General features: G+C 34.2%; 1 protein-coding gene across 1 annotated transcript; it reads right to left on the bottom strand.

Moving 5' to 3' along the window:
* Positions 1–12,266: 12,266 nt before the first annotated feature.
* Positions 12,267–18,957, bottom strand: LOC145558383 (ABC transporter A family member 2-like). The gene is made up of 16 exons (XM_081619609.1): positions 18,478–18,957; positions 16,693–16,924; positions 16,415–16,584; positions 16,118–16,303; positions 15,857–15,952; positions 15,566–15,766; positions 15,255–15,414; positions 14,883–15,109; positions 14,402–14,519; positions 14,238–14,314; positions 14,037–14,126; positions 13,727–13,870; positions 13,338–13,643; positions 13,181–13,261; positions 12,895–13,074; positions 12,267–12,778 (listed from the first exon to the last, which is right to left on the bottom strand). Exons 1-16 carry the CDS (start codon positions 18,844–18,846, stop codon positions 12,509–12,511), a joined length of 2,907 nt encoding a protein of 968 aa, XP_081475735.1. The 5' UTR covers positions 18,847–18,957; the 3' UTR covers positions 12,267–12,508.
* Between the last annotated feature and the right edge of the window lie 1,677 nt (positions 18,958–20,634).

Raw genomic sequence — 20,634 nt, forward strand, 5'->3', positions numbered from 1 at the left:
TTTTTGTGTTAACCTTAACATATGTTCTTTGTCTTTGATTGTGGTTGATCTTATTTATGACTAACGATTGCCAATGGACCGTTTTCACCTAGTAAATAGCATAAACATTAAAATTGGATAAAATTAATCAAGTTAGTTTGTCTTTTAGTCTTCCGTGCTATTTGGTCATTAGGTCCTTTGTTTTTCACAACGTCCTCATGTCTAGCCATGCGATCATACCACGAGTCTTAATATACTCACCTAATCACACATGTTGAGTCATTGCACACACTTTGTCTTCGAGTAATGCACTATATTGTTTATGATCGTATATTAGGACCATGCATGCGTCATTTTCCGTCATAATAGGAATGAGTGGAGTATTTCCCATCAAATTTCAAAATTATTTCATACACTCTTCCTTTCCAATCCGAGTATTGAGTGAATGCATTAAGTGAAATCATCCTTACACAGTACTTGAATCTAAAATCACTAGTCAATAGTTGGAAGAATAAGGGGAACATCATTCCTTCCTTCTTTTCTTCTAATCAAAGCATCAACAACAACAAATTTCTTGTCCCCCCTAGCGGTAACAAGTAATTCATAAGCAACCATGAAGACAAAGCACAAGACAAGTTTCCATACAAGATTTCATGCTTTTTTTCCTCTTTTGTTTCAACCCTCTCCCCTAATAAGTCTAGCATAGGTTCCCGTTATCCATGTGTACTGTCTATGTGTCATATTTCTTACCTTTTCCATCAATGAGCACTCCTTTCCTTTACAATCGATCATCGAATTCATTCGCAAAAAAAAAAAGAAAAAAAAATCAATTCCGAACTAAACACAAGGTACACCAATGACTTGAGACACCTTTGCAACCCTGTCATTCCCTATTAACAGCTCAATAACATTCAACCACTTTGAGCCTCGTCTAACGATTGACCTAATTTATTCAACCCACATTCACTTAACCCTGGGATGGGAAGGTGAGCAATTTGTGTAACAGTCAGAAAGCAAGTTCAAATTAAAAAAAAAAAGGGAAAAGAATAAGTAAATAAATAAAAAAAAAAACAATGTCTAAAGGCAAGTGTTCCAATGTCTTTGATATGAACATGTCTCAAATTGCGTCTCTCATCGAGTGCTTGGTACCGTGCCTGAGAAACATGAATGCTAAGTGAGTGATGGACCGCATGATCTGAGATTGCCTACATTGATTCAAAAGAATGAAAAAAAAAAAAGAAATTCAAAACAAAAAAAAATATATATGAAAAATAAAACTTGCAAAGTCTAATACATAATTGCATATCTTGGGGGCTTCTCTCGGGTCTTGAGCCTTTTACCCCTTTCTTCCTTAAACCTTCAGCTTAACCACATTACAACCCTTGAAAGACCTCTTTGAGGTGTACACACACTTGTGCAAAGTTCGGTTAGAGCTACGTTCGGCCTGATTCCTAACGGATACGTAGGCAACCTCACATTGAGGTGCGGCCACATTCATATTCATATCTATGCATGATCGAGTCAAAGAATATCCAATGCTTATCTCTATATCCCTACCCATTTAAAGCTAGACTTGGGGGCTTGAACCCACATCACATTAGCTTACCCAGCCTAAAGAGTCATCATCTTTGACTCTTCACACATATATTTCCATCACCATAACCTTTGCAGCCTCACCTTAGTATCACTTTCACACACTTCTTTCACACATACATATCCATATCATCTTTCCCTTAGGAACCCTTTATCATGAAATCTTATATCCCTATCGCGCATGCTTCATCATCTTTCAAGACAACATTCATCAGAAGAAACGTTGTATACTTGCTTAGCTTCTTAACCTGAGCAATGTTCTTTGTTTCATGCATCGCATAATGTGCTGAGCAATATTTCTATATCAATGATTTGTAATAATACAAAGCATATAGTTCTTAGCTCCTTGACCTAAGCAACGTTCATAATCACTTCATCTATATACGTGCTTAGCTTCCAGACCTAAGTGACGTTCAAGATGGCTTCTTTACACCATATATGATGCTTAGCTCCATGACTTAAGTTCATTCATCGTGTCACATGATGTAATTGTCCTTAGCCTCCTGGCCTAAGGACATGCATCATGCATACATTACTTTAAAAAAAAAAAAGCAATTCAATCCATGCGATTCATTTTGTCTTGCTCAACGAGGAAGTTCAAAAATTCTTTCCTTTTTTTCGCGTCTTTTCTTTTGGGGAAGTTTAAAAAAACTTTTTCAAAATTTTCACATCGAGGGAAGTTCGAAAATAAAAGTTCATTTTTCACATCTTTCTTTTTCGGGAGAAAGTCGGTACCCTCCATTCATGACAAAAATTGACAGAAATTTTTTGCTTTTGCATCTTCGTTTGCTTGTGTCTGCACACACACATACACACACACACACTCACAAGTCATACACATGTCATGTCACATCAAGTCAAACTTGGTCAAGTCAGTGGTTAAGTCAATCAGAATATATACGAGTCCATTGGCAAATTTATTTTTGCAGGTCTCATCTACAGCCCACGTTCGGGGACAAGCGAACCATTTACAGCCCACGTCCGGGGACAAGCGGACCATCTACAGCCCACGTCCGGGGACAAGCGGACCATCTACAGCCCACGTCCGGGGACAAGCGGACCATCTAAAGCCCACGTCCGGGGACAAGCGGACCATCTACAGCCCACGTCCGGGGACAAGCGGACCATCTACAGCCCACGCCCGGGGACAAACGGACCATCTACAGCCCACGTCCGGGGACAAACAGACCATCTACAGCCCACGTTCGGGGACAAGCGAACCAACTATAACACACGTCCGGGGAAAAGCGGGCCATCTAAAGCCCACGTCCGGGGACAAGCAAACCATCTACAGCCCATGTCTGGGGACAAGAGGACCATCTAAATCCCACGTCCGGGGACAAGCGGACCATCTACATCCCACGTCCGGGGACAAGCGGAACATCTACAGCCCACGTCCAGGGACAAGCGGACCATCTACAGCCCACGTCCGGGGACAAGTGGACCATCTACAGCCCACGTTCGGGGACAATCGAACCACCATCATTTCATGACGCAAGGTTCTTGATACACAGAGACTTGCAATCTCATCATTTGTCGACTTTCCTCAAGCATGGAAAGTATTATTCGGTGGATTTCTTCAAGCATAGAAAATCGCCAAATTCCTTTGTCGGCTTTCCTCAAGCATGGAAAGCATTATCGGTGGATTTCTTCAAGCATAGAAAAACGCCAAAATCATATGTCGACTTTCCTCAAGCATGGAAAGTGTCATCCGGTAGGTTTCTTCAGGCTTAGAAAGCTACCAAACTCATCTGTCGGCTTTCCTCAAGCATGGAAAGCATTTCAACAAACGTCATCCGGTGGATTCCTTCAAGCATAGGAAAATACCAAACTCATTTGTCACCGATACACTGGTGTCATATAAGCGTTCTATCCCTTTACTCTTTTATCTGTAGAACTAACATTTTTCTGCAGGTATCGGCGTATACAGAGTGATTTAAGATCGCAGAACGTCTTAAATCATTCTCCGTCCCTATCGACTACTTTGACTATCGTTTTCAAAACTGACGTTTCTACAAACTCAGTCAAAGTGGGGGCTTCTGTAGACACCTAAAAATGTCTCCCCAAAACTAAAACCGATGATGAACAACCTTTCACCGCCATTATTGGTCGGGTTGAGTATTTAATCTTGGAGTGCTTAAATCCATATTTTCATTTCATAAACCAACCCAATTCCTAGCCCATTTCCCCAAACCATAACTTACTTTCCTCTTTTCGTGCCTTTAAACCCAAAATAATTCATTTCGTGTCCTTTAAAATCATTCATTTCGTGTCTATTTTATAAAAACGTTTGATCCAGTTTATTTTGGTCCATAATCTGGGTCCAATGATTAAATAGTTGGATGGGGCTTTAAAAGAGCTTTCCAACGATATATTATAAGCCCAAATCCGAGTTATAACGAATAAGTTATGGCCAAAATATTAAACTGAGCCCAAACCGAACCTAAGCCCACCTTACCTACGGCCCAATGATCATGTGGAGGGTCCAAATTATTTAATCCTATTCCTAAACCAATTAGTATTAATTGGAAACTTCTATAAGTTTCTAAAAGATCTTAATTATCCGTTTTGAAAAGATAAGATTAAAGAGTTTGAAATTGAATAAAACTTTTCTTTTTGAAAATCCTATTTCTAGCCGAATTGAAAGATGTTCAAAGATAGACAGATATTATTTTCGTGCCTCATAGTTTTTATCCAAATTTTATATGGTTGGATAGCCCTTGAAATTATCTTTCCAATGATATATTATAATATCAATTCCGAGCTATAACGAAAAAGATATGAATTAAATAAAATAACTCTATCTAAAACTGACACCGACTCACTATTTCGTCCATATCTTTTATTCTACAAAATATTTTAATCTTATTCTAATTGTGTTAGGAAGTAGACTTCAAGAGCTTTCCAACGATATCTTATTCATCTTATTCCGATTTCTGGATCAAAAGATATGATAAAAACAAAAACCGTAAAAACTGTTGTCTATCGCAAGAGTTTTAATCCGATTCGAACTCGATCTTTTCTTGATTCTTCGACCCTCTTTTTTCCCTATAAATAGAGGTCATATCACCCCTTTTTCAATCATCAACAATCTTGATCATCAAATAATTCTCTTCTCCCTCTTTAGCCTAAACACTAGCCTCCCTATTCTTTCATTCCTTCCCTTAAGCACTCCAAGGGATTCATACAATACCCAAAGTTTTATACTTAAAACCAAGGTGTGAAAAGGTAGAATTAACTGAGGGTTTGGACCAAATCAAATCTATATTTATTTAATTTAATTTTCATTTGATTTATTATTTTATTGAAGTTACTAACAGTTTATTCATGATGTAGCAATTTAAAGGAACGCGCGGAATGTGAGTAATTAATTTATTTAATTACTCTTATTTTATTTTTATATTGATAGTATCATGATTAGGGTTGTTATTATTATTATTTGATTTGGCTAACACTATTATTGTTAAATTGCTTCCAATATTAATGTTTATTCTATTATATTTTTTATTGATCACCATATTGCATGTTAAAGGGAATATGTAATTGAAAATCACGCCTAATAAGATAATTTGGACGACCGGTTTAGGATCCTTTTTAATCTTGTTGTTTAATCAAGTGATCACAATATTTTAGAGTAATATGTTGCATTAATATTAAACCAATTTAACTTAATAATAGTTTGGAGCGAATTGAATATTTTGTTTGTATGCCTTTGAGATCGCAGGAATCACTTTTCACTATAAGAATCGAGTAGAGGCCAATACGGGCGAATGTGACTCCATGACTCACTTCGTACCATCATCCCCGATCCTCCTTTCGTGGTTCCGAACCATATGGAGTTAGTAATCTCATGGATTATGAATGGGGAGTAACCTTAACGGGTCAATCGTTGTTGCCTATCGTTGTCCCTTAATCGTGGTTGATTTTTATGATCCGTGAACGATTTACAAGTTCCTTAAAAACTTGTTGGCGGCTCCCTACTTTCCTTGTCCCTAATCGTATAAGTCAATTCTCACTTCCTAAGAGTGCCAAGCATATTCACACATGCTTCTAACGTAGGCGCACTTCGAACGACGCCTACAGATGCCTTTTTTGTTTTGCACAAGATTGAATTTTATTATTCAAAAGTTGATTTAAGTTGATATTTCATAAAAATTATGTGACAAATTTACCATACATGGTCAAAGTTAATTGGATATCTTATACGAAGGGTCTGTTCACTTAAGTTTAATTTCAGTTCAGTTCACTTTACTTCAGCTCCTATCAGTTCAATTCATTCAGTTCAGCTTCTAATTTCCTTCTCTCATAAAATATTCATTTCAACTCAGTTCAGTTCAGTTTAGCTAAGCTTTAATCAATTGAGTTCAGCTCCAATTAGGGGTGTAAATGAACCAAGCCGATCAATAAACTACTTGTGTTCGGCCTCGGTTAAAGCTCGTTCATGTACGTTTATTTATTTAAATGAGCCGAGCTTGAACAAATTTTGAAGCTCGTTTAATAAATGAGCTTTAACACGAACCTAGATATATATGCTCGTTCACATAAGTTCATGAACAACTCGTTTATTTATGTTCAAGAACTACTCATTTATTTATGTTCATGGATTATTGATTTATTAACAATTGTTAATTTAGTTATTAAATTTATAATTAAGATTCAATTATTATTCTTATTTTGAAATTTTCAAATATCAAAAGTACAAAACTCATTTATTGGACAAGTTCGATTATTATTAAGTTCGTTCATGAAAGACTCGTTAAATAAACGAGTTGTTCACGAACCGTTCGTGAACATATAGTGTACTAAATGAGCCGAGCTTAAAAATAAATTTGAGCTCGCTTGAAAGCTCGGGGTCGTGCTCAAAGTCGCCTGAGTTAAATTAAATGAACATGAACATTAACAAGGTAAATACTCGGCTCAGCTTGGCTCATTTACACCCCTAGCTCCAATCAGTTCAGTTCAGTTCAACTCAGTTCAGTAAATATGACTGGCCCGAAGTAGCACACAAGTGTACGTGGTTTAATGTAATTTTTTGGGAATACTGAGCACGGTTTAGGGCAATGTATAAGCTAAAAGAAGTAAGTGTTAATGAAATATATTCATTAATTACATTGATTTGCACATCATTTTTATGCATTTCTAAACTAATATCTCCATCCGTCCCTTATTTACATGCCTATTTCTACATGCTTATTTCTCTTTATTACACATAATAAATGTTAGAAGTAGGCATGTAGGTAAGGGATGGACGGAGTACCAAATAAGGAAATACTCCCTCTGTCCCTAAATTAAAAGTCTATTTTTCTTTCTTATATGAGTAATAAATATTAGAAATAGAGTTCTAATAAAGAGACTAATGGAGTATATTTAATGTTATTTAATTTGTAGCTATAAGGGCTACATATATTCATACATACGAATGAAGTAGTATATAGCATTACCCTATATTCTATATATATACAAATAATTTAGACTATTATCATAATAGTCATTTAAGTCAACTAGTACAAGATTTAAACTTATTCAATGACTTTTTGCATATATTCATACACTTCCTAAGTGAATTAATTATACTTCCCACCTTTGGGATCATTTTAAGCGGATTGGGTATAAATGTCGAAATATTTAAAAATAACCCAAAGGTATGGTTATTTTGGGCGAACGTCCCAAAAGTTAGATTATTCCGTGAAATTTTCCTATTCTTCATAGGGATATTAATATATCTTATTGACGACGACAATCTCACATTTATTAATATTTTGCAGGCCAGGGTCATTTCAGATGTCCTTGAAAACTTCAGCTTTTATGGCAAATGTCAAGGCTATTTTGGGTTCTTTTTAAGCTTCCAAGCGAAACATATCTATTGCCCTTTCGAAAAGGAAACTGGGTAACAAATTATGTTGCCTCTCTCGAGTGCTCTACTCCGACGCATTAAAGATATAGATCCATTTTTAAATAGTAAATTTACTTACTTTTTACTCCTTCATAATTTAGGTCACAATCATATGAGAAAGCGTACCTAAACTCCTCCATGTATTTACTTAATTGTAAATAAAAAAAATCCCAAGGTCCAAAAGCAACTCAAATCATAAATGACAAGTTGATAACTATCTCTTATTTATATTAATTGTGATATTTGTGCACAAAAATAAAGAAGGAAAATTTAAGAATTTCTTAATTGTAATTTCTTTAAAGAAAAATGATAAACATAGCCCTAAGGGTTATGAATAAGAAGCTAAAAAAGGAAATATTGAGCATAATAAAGTAACATTAATAACACCGATTTGCTCATGGTTTTGTCATGAATTCTCAAATTAATTCCATTTTAGGAAGTATATTAAATGCTTATATATAGCCCTAAGGACTACATATATCATTACCCTTTTTAAAAAATCTTCTTAATTGTACTGTCATACAAGTAATTCCATAATTGTAGCTTAATTGAAGTTTCTTAATTGATGACAGATACTTAAAGAGTCGGTGTCAAATTTTAGCTTGTTAATATTAATTGTAATTTTTTAGGGCAATATTAATTGTAATTGATTTGTCAATAATTATTTTATTTCCATTTGAACTATAAAACAATCATTATTCATATATCTTTTCATATGAGGTAAATTACAATGTGTATTATTGCATGTTAAGGAAACACCATCAATCCTTCTGTAAATAAATACTTTCTTGGAATAGAAAATTCTCATAAATATATTTATAATATATTTACAAAGGGCCTGTTCTGTTTTACTAAACTGATTGAAGCAGAACTGAAATTCAACTGAAGTGAACAGGCCCGAAGTATCAACAATATCTAGAATAGAAACATTTTTAGTAAAAGAAACTTGCTTTAGTGTTAACTACGGAGTAAAAAAAAAAAAAAAAAAAAAAAAAAAAAAAAAAATGAGGGATACTTCAAGTGGTTAGAGCATCCTTCCTGGTTTCAAAAAAACTAAGGGTCTGTTTCTGATTTACTGAAAACAACTAAACTGAATGAATTGGGGCTAAATTGAATTGAAGTGAATAGAGATGAAATGAATTGTTTACGAGAGAAAGAAATTAGGAACCGAACTGAAATGAACTAAATTAATACCTCCGGTCCAAATTACTCGCAACTTTGGGGTATTATTTGTGAGATACGTAGTATAAAATATTCAAAAGTTGCGAGTAATTTGGACCGGATATAGTAGTTAGAGTTAAAATAAACTGAATTGAAATTAAGCTCAATAGAATAAACCGTAAAAGGTTAAAAAAAAATGGAAAAAGTATTTTTGATATCTTTATTTGCTGAATTGCTCATGAGTTTTTGTTGAGTATTGACAAATCATGTGTACCCATAATTCCAGTACTTTAACAGTTATTGTACAACCCATGCACGCAAAATCACCCCCAGTTGAAAACCTCGTTGGTTTGCAACCAAAGAAAAGGCAAAACAATAAAAATAAAATAAAATAATCTCGAATAAAACGCCGCAATTTTATTAGATTTTGGGAAACAATTTTCTCTCTCTTCATCTTTAAACCCACCACCGACTTCAATTGCAGTTCAAATTCCCCCAGAAACTTCCTCTTCCTTCATCTTTCACTCTCACACTTTCCTTCTTCTTCAATTCATTGACTCTCTTTCTCTCTCCTATAACAACAACAACAACAACCCATCTTCACTCTCAGATCTACTTCATTCATTCATTCTTTCATTCTTCCAGTTTTACAGATCTACAACAATGGCGTTTCAATGGCGACCCCTCTTTTTCTCTCTCCTCATTCTCTCTCTTCACACCCACTTCGCCCTTTCCTCAGATCCCCCTTCTCCTTCCCCTTCCCCTCAACTCGCTGATTCCGACATTCTCTCTCCTCCTTCATCTTCCCCTTCACCCACCATCTCTCTTCCTCCATCTTCCAACATTGCTTCACCTTCACCATCTCCTACAAACGACGTCGTTTCCGATAATACTTCGTCTTCACCATCCCCCTCGCCGGCAACCTCATCGGATTCTCCCTCCTCGCCGGAAACATCCCCGTCCACGTCACCATCTCCGTCAACCGGTGCCGCTGATGACGTTGCGAAAGTACAGAGTGAAGAAGCGAAGGAATCCTCTTCCGGCGGAATGAACGGCGGTCACAAAGCCGGAGTAGTCGTCGGAGTAATGGTTGGAGTTGCGGCGGTTGGTTGCGCCGGGTGGATTTACAAGAAGCGTCAAGATAATATTCGAAGAACTCAATATGGGTACAATGCAAGAACTACCATGATCTAAGAAATAGTATGAATATTATTCTTTGGATTTGATATTTGAAATTCAATTGTTTTTTTTAATATTGTTGATTAATATACAGTAGTAGGAGATTTTTGTTGTTCTTTAATAGTATAATTAGAAGAAACATTTATTGGATTTTTGGATTTATTAAATAAATTGTTTGTTTCTATGATTGGATTTGGATGAATTATTATTGAACAGGGAGTCAAATATTATTCGATTTTGTTCAGATTATAGTCAATGTAGTGTATTACTGAGTATTTGTTTTTTGGTTTTTAGAATTATTGAATTAATAATATACAAGTGATATTTTAAATACTGTTTCAATGATTTTTTTTTTTTTTTTTTTTTTGAACTTCAGTGATTACTAAAAGAAAAATAATTAAACGAACAAGATAAAGGTTTAACGAGAAATATAAGTGGATTCATATGATGATATGAACATATGAATTCATCCTTATTTTATTCGTTAAGTATTTCGTGAAGTGTAAAAGAAGTTTTGCCTGCAGTTTTATTTTATTTTATTTTTTATCTCTAAAGAAAGTGTCAAATTGTTGTAAATAATATGTAATGGAAGTAATATATAGGAGTATTTTTTTTTGAAAGAAAGATTGTTTATATAGTTAAGTAAAAAAATCTTTTAAAAATCACCAATGTATCAATGACAGTTAAAAAGAGTGAATCATGTTTAGTTATAAAGATGGCAGTCTTGGAGGGAAAGGTAATAAAGTTTGATAATCAGATTTAATCGCACATTTCCTTCATTTTTAGTTTAGCTCCAACTCTCCAAGGCCTACCCAACTGCGGTAAGCACTCCCACAGGAGGTGCATTCCACACCTAAGGCCCCGTTCTTTAGAGCTGCTTTGCTCTGCTCTGCTCTGTTAAAATCTGCTTTGCTTTGCTCTGCTTTGCTGAAATCTGCTCTGCTCTGCTTCAATCTGCTCTGCTCTGCTCTACTTAAAATTAATACTTAATATTAAATTATTATAATAATAATTAATATTTAATAATAATAATTAATTAATATTTAATATTTAATAATAATAATAATTAATATTTTATAATAATAATAATAAATAAATAATATTTAATAATAATAAATAATTAATATTTAATTATAATAATAATAATTAATACTTAATAATAATAATAACAATAATTAATTATTGATATTTAATAAAAAAATAAAAAAAAATAATAAATAATTATTAATATTTAATAATAATAATAATAATAAATTATTAATAAAAATAATAATAACAATAATAATTAATATTTAATAATAATAATAATAATAAATTATTAATAATTATTAATAAAAATAATAATAATAATAATAATAATAATAACAATAATAATTAATATTTAATAATAATAGTAATTATACTAACAGTAATAATAATATTTGTAACTAATAATATTAAATATAATAACAATAATTGATTTTTATAATAGCAATTAATATTAAGATAATGACTAATATTTAAAGATAATACTAATTATTAATTTTTAATAATAATAATTAAATAATATTTAATAATAATTATAATTAATATAATAATAATTAATATTTAACTTTAAAAATTTAATGATTATAATAATAATGCGATAATATTAGTAGTAGTAGTAGTAGTAGTAATAGTAATAGTAATAGTAATAATAATAATAATAATAATAATAATAATAATAACATTAATAATAGTATTAATAATAATGTTGAAATCTGATCTGATCTGCTCTACTTTGCTCTGCTGAAATCTGCTCTGCTCTGCCTAGAAGTTCAAAAGAACAGGGCCTAAGTCGCTGTAAACGCTGCAAGACAAGGCGTCCATCATGTACGAGTATGCGCTGACTACATTTGTTGTAGTGAATCAATCTAGGGAGAACACGGTCCATGACTTCCGGATATCAGAGTTTCTTTGAAATCATCAAGATTAGCAGCATCTACCAAATTCTTACATCCACATTCCCTTTAAAGGTCTCGTACAGTTGGGCAATAATATAAGGCATGGTTAACTGTTTCCGGCATATTTGAACACCAAGGACAATCGTCACATTCCATCAGGCGGTGCAGCTTGAGTAATGCACGAACAGGTAGAGATCCTGTATACACTTGCCAAAGAAAGTGACTTGACATTGACTTTAATATGCCCAAACCCCCATGACAAATCCAAGAATAACAGACTACTTTGTACTCCCCGATGACGAATCCAAGTATTTATAACAGTTTACTCTGTACTCTTCGAGCTTTTCGTTGTTGGGTTAAAAAAAGTAGCTATTATGCAAAATCACAATGTATAGCTAAAGTGGTGTCTACTGCCAAAGTATAAGGCCATAGGAGAGGATCAATTCGCAAGCAACAAGGCATGGCCGTCGCTATGCATCTGACAGATTAAAAAACCTTAATCATAAAGCAAAACTCAGCACCAGCAGCAAAACTCTTACTTCCGTTTCTAGATAACCAAACTTTTATATCAGTACAAGCAACTGTATTGGAGACTTTATGTACAATGTATTACAATCCAATAATCCAATTTGGGGGTAGTTTAAGTGAGCACAAAGATATCATAAGGTCAAAATTTGTTAATCCACATTCTCATATACAGAAGTGTGTATGTGTAAAAAGAATGCATACTTAGCTTAATCACATAGTATATTATGTAAGTACCACAATATATGCGACTATTTTATCTTTGGAATGTTGTTTCAGGAATCTGATCAGGATCAATAACATGACCATGTATTTTCCCCCTTCGACCCAAGACACCTTGGCGAGATGTAGTGTGTGGTGCTGTCGGTAACTGTATATTTGAGGGTATGGGGACTTCGCGAGAGTGGCCTGATATGCACAAAGCACCATAATCGTCTTGTTCCCAGTACACTTCTACCATCACACCTCTGGGATTTTCTGCTGATTCTGTTTCTGGTATCCCCACATATCGAGCCCCAACAGGTATCTGTAATATATGAAGCGAAAGGGTAAATAAGGTTAGGGGTCAGATTAAAAAAGCCTCTTTTACTTCATATTATTAGATTTCCATGTGAATCAGACACAATTCGTTTATGGACATACCTCAACTGAAGTCTCGGATGTTGTCAGGTTTAAGGTGACCAATTTTCCCTCGGCAGCAGCACTTTCCATCTCTGCTTGTCTTGCAATATTTAGGAATACTTCTTCCAGACTAGTAAGAGCAAGCTGGATATCAGCTATTTGGAATTCTGCTTCTCTTTCTTGTAGTTCTTCGAAAAACATCTGGTTAAATGAATAAATCAAAGGGGCATTAGCAACAAAATAATTGCTGCAGCAACATTAGAAGAAGAAAGGAACTTGATGACTAAAAAGAAGAGAGGAATTTTACCGTCAGTTGCTCCTCTTTTTTATGAGGAATTACAAAAGTCAGGAAGGATTTGCTCTCTTCTTTAGGCACTACACCCAAGTGCTGCAACAAAACAAGTAGAAATTTAGACACTAATAAGATCAACAATAGACAAGGAAATTTTGGATCTGTAACATACATCCTTAAAAAACCGCTTGACAGCCTCCTGGGAGTGATTCATATCACTAGAATCTCCTTCGATAGGGGTTCCATTAAGGTTCCCAACAAAGCTCACATTGGCTATGAAACCAGTTCCAAAGCGTGACTTCAATCTGATAGAAGTTCCAATGCATCGAAGTCTTCCTTTGGCCATGATTCCAATACGGTCACCCAGTATGTCAGCTTCTTCCATAGAGTGTGTAGTTAAAATAATGGCTCGCCCTCGTTTTGCATTTTCTATTATGTCCCACACACGCCTCCTGCTAATAGGATCCATACCAGTTGTCTGCAGTTAAAAAAAGAACTTTGTTATAGCTTATATTTCATTCAAATATATGAATAACAAGTTCTGATGAATTGCATACATACAGGTTCATCCAGAATGATTAATTTAGGGTCACCAATGAGTGCAATTGCGACACTTAGACGGCGTTTCATTCCTCCACTGTAACTTGAAGCCCTCATTTTTGCAGCATTAGTTAGCCTCACTTCTGCTAACGAATCCTGAACAACCTGCATATCATATTTAAGTTGAAACTCTTATGAGTGAGTGACATCATTATCCTAATTAAGACTGAGGAATCAATCTTGGAGAATAATCATTGGCGGTGGATAGAATTTCATATCTAAAGTCTCGAGAAGTAAAGAAAATGAAGTCGAGTTGGTTTGGCAAACATACCGTCAAAATTGTAGCACTGGGAAGACCTTTAATATTTGCAAAGAGGTTGAGGTGCTCTTGACCAGTCAATTCATCCCAAAGAATATCAAACTAGAATGCAAAAAAAGGGGGCAATCAGTTTCTAACTAGAGCTTAATAGATTTTAGCTGTCATCCTGTTTGACTACTCAAATTGTAAAATCATACAGTATCAGAACACTACCTGAGGACACACGCCTATAATTCTGCGAATATTAGACATGCCAACAGAGCTTCGAATGGAATTACCATGGATCAATGCTGTGGATCAATAATAATTGTGAGATTAATATAGTTATAGAAAAGAAATTTAAACCAGAAAGTACAGATTCTCAAACAAACTGTTACCATCTCCACTGGTCACTGGTGAAATTCCAGTCAAGCAATTGATAGCAGTAGTTTTACCAGCTCCATTGGGACCCAAAAGACAAAATAGCTGATCCTTAGCAAGATTCACCCATAAGCCCTGGAGAAATCGACATATAAGGTATTCTTCTTTTGTATACAAATATTTAAACAGCTAAATATTTTTATCAGCAGCAACTTGACAATTCATGGCCTCCTCACAAAATGACACTATGTAATTTGAACAAAATTATACGGAGCATTACTGTAAGGTTTTCAGACCAAGGAGCACAATGGAAAAAGTAATAATTAATAGAAATTTCAGCTCAAATTTCCTTTCTTTTTGGGACACATTTCCCTATTTTAAGCAGGCAAACCTTAATGAGAATAATTAATATAGCATAGCTTTGTTTTGTCTTTTGTCCATTCTGATGTAGCATAATGGATTAGTTTTGTCAAACAAAGAAACTGCAAGATTTTTTACCCTGAGCGCATGGTAAGAAGGATTCCTTTTGCATTTACAGCATCCAAGACTTGTTGATCCGGGATACACCTTTGCAAGGCCACGTATTTGGACTGCAACATTTGAATCAACAACGCCTTCGTTTGCTTGCTGTTTAACATTGTTCTCCTCTTGAAGAACATCCTCATCATCAGGAGTTACATGCTCAAGCTGTGAGGACGAACCAAAGCAGGTACAGATGCCACCCTCTGATGCATCCATGTTAAGTGCAGTTAGTTTATTAAAAAAGGCTACTAGTGTGAGATATATTTATTTTTTTCTAGAAAACTAGTATGATATATTAAATTAGGAGAACTTGAGAAAAGATTAAAAGGAAAGGACATGACTTGCTACCTTGTGCCTTGCTTCCACCTTTGCCTGTCCAATATCCAGGATACAAGAAGTAGAACACTGATTTCCTTACTCCATAGGGGTTCGGAATAATATTGTCAAAGTAAAGAGCCAAAACAAACCACATAAAAAACGTCCCTGACAGCCATATGAAGACATCGTTCTGTCACAAGATGGCAGTACTTAATGATTAGCAGTCCACTAAGCAAGGATGGGGAATATTTGAAAATGACAAAAAGGATAAGCATCACATCAAAGGATATAAAAGGGAGATAAATTTAATAGAATTTATAAATATGTAGGATAAAACTCACCATTTTTAAAATACATTCATCGTCGTTAGGTGGACATTTTGTCCTTCCACTCCAGCTCATTCCAGGGTCTTGAGGTGTACTAGTTGCATCTGTGAGCATCTGGATACCCTTGGCTAGCAAATTTGGAGGGTAGAAGGACCATATGACTCTGTATGTTTGTGAGAACATTTTACTGTATGGGAACCCAAATGCTGTCACAATCTGCACAATATGAAATAACGTCAGTAAACAAGTCTATTGGTTTCCCTGGCTTTTAACCAAGAACTCTCAAAAGAAATTAGAGAAACTAGCCTGGGTGATTAAGCCGATAATAAAGTTGTAGAATCCTATATTTGTAGCTGAAGATGACCGGCTAATGAAGGCTGATAGCGCAAATGCAAAGGCAGTCTGATGCAAGTTTAGCAAAGATCAGAGAAGAGGTCAGTGGATGAAAAAAAAAAAAAGTAGTATAACAGAATGACGCTACAGAGTTTTTGAACATTTTATATTATGTAATCCAGAATCAACTGTGTATTTAAAACTGGTCAATAACAAAAGAAACAAAGAGCTTACCATGTTCAATTGGAAAAGAAAAAACACAAGGAATAAGATCGCAAAATTGTTGTGCAAGAAAAAATCAAACTGAAACATCATCCCAAATAGTACGATGAAAATTGATGAAACAACAACAAGAAGTCCCTCCCAAGCTAACCATGACAGCCAGTACGCAGTATCATACAGACCCATCATACTCATCACCTGAAAAGGCACAAAAATGTATTAGACATGGAATCTTCAGTGTACTGCAGAAATGTTCCTATAAAATTCTGTTTCATTTAAACTGTTCTCCAGAAAATAAAGTGAAATAACCTCTCTAAGTTTTAATTCTTTTTCCATCACCAGGGAGCTCAATTGGAATACAAAACCAAACATGGCAACTGCAAGGAAAAAGACTGGACCGATAGTGGCAATGGTGGAGAAGGGGTCATCTGGAGGATGAGCAAATTCTGTCAAGCCTACTGTCCAGCTAAAGTTCGGATCTGATCAAACAAGAAATCCAGGGAAAAAAAAAAGGGCAGCATTGGTTAAACATAACAACAATCAGAAAAGAGATAGAATCCTGAAGAGTATCAGAAAATAGAGGATACCTCCAATAAGAAACCTTGCTATTTCTCGTTCTGCAGCAATCTGAAGTGGAACCTGAAATTTGAAGGTAGGATCTTCATACCTCCCTCTTTTTTGTACTTGTGTAGAATTAGTTTGAACACCATAGCTTATAATGGTTGCATTTTGTTCTACAAAATGCAGTGCTCCTGGACAGTACATTGGGTTGCTAAGAAGCCATGCATCAACCTCAGCTTCCGTTGCAAAGGACTTAACCTGCATAAGCAAGCGCGAATCAAAGAATTTATCATTGAGCATGAATGAGAGTTTTTTTATTTGCAATTTTCATTTCCCTCTTCAGCTGTCCTTTTTCACTTCATTTAATTAATGTAAATTTCAGACTGCAGCATCCATGCTTTATAGCGGAAAAGTCATATGCCAATAAATTAAACGAGTACTATCTTGAGCTTAGCATTTTGCTTCTGCTAGCTACTGCAGAAGCCTGTATTCCCATGTTAAATCTTTGATAAAACTTTAGCTTAAGATCTCAGATAATGCAACCAGCAGTAATCATGATGCAAGTGCAACTGAATTCATAAGAAATAAAACAAGGCGAGTTCAATGTGTCGTTTCTTATGTTAAACAGCCACAGCAATGCCTCTACCAACTTGCAAGAAAACGAAAAAAAATCCCTTCTTTGATCAAATTGGTCTAGTAAATGCTAGTCAACCGATTCTTAATGCTGTCACATTGAGGGCCTATTGTCGATTAACTTATTATGATAAATCGATTGATTTTATTTAGCTCGAGTCAAGTAATTTCGAGTGCAATTTAGATTTGGGTATGAACATTCAAATCATAGATAATAGTAGTCATTACTCATTAACTCACTACCCCTTCTCCCAACCTCTTTGAAAAGTCCAGAAACAAAAAGGTCAATTAAAAAGGAGGTAAAACAAAAGAAAAATGTATAGAGGTAAGACATCCAGCTAAGTATCTAACACACCCTAGACCCTCCCTCTTTGAAAACTTGTAACACTCTACTTGTAAGACTTGCTCTGCTCTATTCCCGTTAGCTCAAAAGAACAAGGCCGAAGTACTTTTGCTTTTTTTTTTTTTTTTTTGAAGAAATACACAAAGTGTTTTTAAATCGTTAATGATTGATTTTTTTTTTTCTCCATTTTACTCTGTAAACGTGAGTAACAATAACTAACCAAGGTTCAATGTTTTATATCAATATATCATACTTCGCATCAATTAAATATTAATACACCACTATTTGTTTATATCTACGAAATATATTATTTTTAAAAGAATTATGATCAACAAGAGACCTCGAACACCTCATTCATTTCTTAAGTTACATCAACTTAACAATTATAGATTTATAGTGTATCTTGAAAATTGGAAACAAAATTATTAAAAAATAAAAAAAAATCATATACAGTAGCATTTTGAAAGTGAGTGATAGAACAAGTGATTAAAGCTACCTTTCTAATTCTAGGTAATTCTGAAATCGATTTTCATCACCTAACTTTCTAAACACCAAAAAAAATATATAGTAGCATTTTCTAAATTCTTATGCATAACCTTTAAAATTGTTAACCACCAAAGGTAAAAAGTAAGGTCATGTATAACATTTTTTTTTTACTCTATGCACAATGTGAAATGCAATGTATGTCATATTTTTACCAAATCAACACATCATCACGCCAAAATACGTAGAAGAAACTACTCCTAACCTTCTACCAATTCAATAATCGGTTAAATTACACTATCAACGTAACTATCAATCCCGAAAAAAAAAAAAAAAAAAAAAAAGCTCGTACCTTAGAAGGGGAAATAGGACGGCCAGGATTATTAGCCATGATTCTGGAAACAATACGTCTAACATTAGGACTCGAGTCACCGCTATAAACGAAGTCATAACAAGGGAGTTTGATAAAGAACTTGTCTTCACAAGGCGGAATCGGTGGCGAAACAAGGGGCTTTGGATCGAGAAGATTCTGGAAATTAGTGGTGTTCTTGAACTGGGCATCGAATGCTTTTTGGATACAGAACATCAAGAAGATGAAAACTAATGAAGAAAATAGTTGGAGAATTGTTGCCCATTTATGACGCCATGAAAGCAATGCGTTTTTACAGAATAATGATTTCAATTGTTGTAATAATAATGGAATCCCCTTTTGTAATTCCATTATTATTACTCCGTATTAGTAAAACGGGGTGGTGTTCGTGTTTGTTTTCGTGTTTGTATTTTATTTTGAGAATTTGGATTGGTGTAATTAGCAATGAAATGGAATCCCTTTGTAATTCCGTTGATACTGTTCTGTATTCGTTTTGTGTGTTACCAGAAATTTGATATTGGATTGTTTTGTTTGGATTGGTTGGAATTTGGTTGGTATTTTGAATTAGTTTGGGTTTTTAACAAAAATAAAAAATAAAAAATAAAAGTAAAAAAATACAGATTCGGATTGACTTTTTGACTATAGGAAGGGAACGGGGTACCATAGAAATTTCATAGGAAGGGAGTTGCGTGTTTCTCTTTGTTTTGTGAAGGCGCGTTGGAATGGCTATTTTTAAGGTTGTGAACTCTTTTTTCTTTTTTTATGGGAAAGGTTGTGAACTCAAGATTTTTTTTTTTTTTTTTTTTTTTGAATAAGATCAAGAATAATAATGTTGTAAGTATATACAATATGTTTTCAATTGTGTATATGTTAGTGTCATTTGACTATATTTTATTAATGAATTTTTTTATACAAATGATTTTCAGTTATGCAGATTGAGAATAAAAATCCAATAGGTGTAAAAAATAAAGATGAATGACAATGTGTATTGTAGGAATATAAAATAGAAACGATAATATATGGGGGTTTTTCCAAAATAAAATGTAAAATTGAATGATGTATAACAAAATGAAGGATGTTAATAAGCCGATACACTCGTGAACTAGCTCGATCAAAGTTTATTGATCAGTATATAAACGAGTTTGAACATTAATTCGATTGTTTTCCAAGAATGTTGGGTGAGCTGAATGGCTCATGAATCGACTGGTTCCAAGCATATTCTTTCAAGCTCGTTAAATAAATTAATCAAGCTTAAACAACTATGTGTTCGAATTATTTAGGGCCTGATGTTATATTTACCCTGTTTTCACTAATATATATTAGATCTAGATCTAATAATAAGTTCAATGAGTTTAGATATAAATTTTTTTGTAAAAATAAGTTCTTGGTAGGGTTATTCAAGTTCAAAATACTACTAACATTGGTTTTAATAAGGTCTAATAGATTTAGATAAGTTCATATATATAAATATAAGGAATAAAAGTTTCTTGAACAAACAACTGCCAAAAGAATTGGCTCAACCTCTCAAGTGGTAATAAGCACCTTGATACCACTTAAGCTAAGGAAGGTTGATCACAGTTCAAGCTTCACCGCTGTATGCAGAAGTTTTTGTTGGGAGACTTACCCACCATAAACCAGGTGTATGCATATGACACGGGTTAGATCTGAGTATAGTTGGATCTAAGCTCTGATAATTTCTAAAAAAAAAGTGTTGAACAAACAAAAAAGGATAACTCTACTTATTAATAAACATGGATGTTTGTTTAATTTGAACTTTCACCCCATTTATATAATCAACTTGAAAACAAACAAAACCTAGCTAATGTAAAGAGTTAACTATATAGTTCTAACTTCCTATACTTCCCTTGTAATATTGAGCACCTCCCCTTAGCTTCCCTAGTATTCCTATATACTCTAGTATTTAGCTTACACGACAACACTGCTATACCACCAAACATGGAACGATATGCGCAACTTGAACCCTTCTAAAGAGGTGGACATTATTATTAGTATTACCCTCATAACACTTTGAAGATTATCATTAAAGCAACCTATATGCAACTTTGCGTTGTTTGGAGCTTGAACTTGAGTTATTTAGCTAATGAAATTTCTTCTAATTAAGACTCAAAAAAGTGAATA

The sequence above is a fragment of the Chenopodium album genome, chromosome 9 (assembly GCF_948465745.1).
Source record: "Chenopodium album chromosome 9, dcCheAlbu1.1, whole genome shotgun sequence".
Classification (NCBI taxonomy): domain Eukaryota; kingdom Viridiplantae; phylum Streptophyta; class Magnoliopsida; order Caryophyllales; family Amaranthaceae; genus Chenopodium; species Chenopodium album.

What these genes read in the sequence shown, in the direction of transcription:
- LOC145558383 (XM_081619609.1), bottom strand. Translation starts at nt 18,846, where the DNA reads ATGGAATTACAAAAGGGGATTCCATTATTATTACAACAATTGAAATCA. An exon ending in ACCAGTGACCAGTGGAGATG is followed by an intron (nt 14,315 to 14,401) that starts GTAACAGTTTGT and finishes ATTGATCCACAG; the next exon opens with CATTGATCCATGGTAATTCC. An exon ending in TTATAGGCGTGTGTCCTCAG is followed by an intron (nt 14,127 to 14,237) that starts GTAGTGTTCTGA and finishes TTTGCATTCTAG; the next exon opens with TTTGATATTCTTTGGGATGA.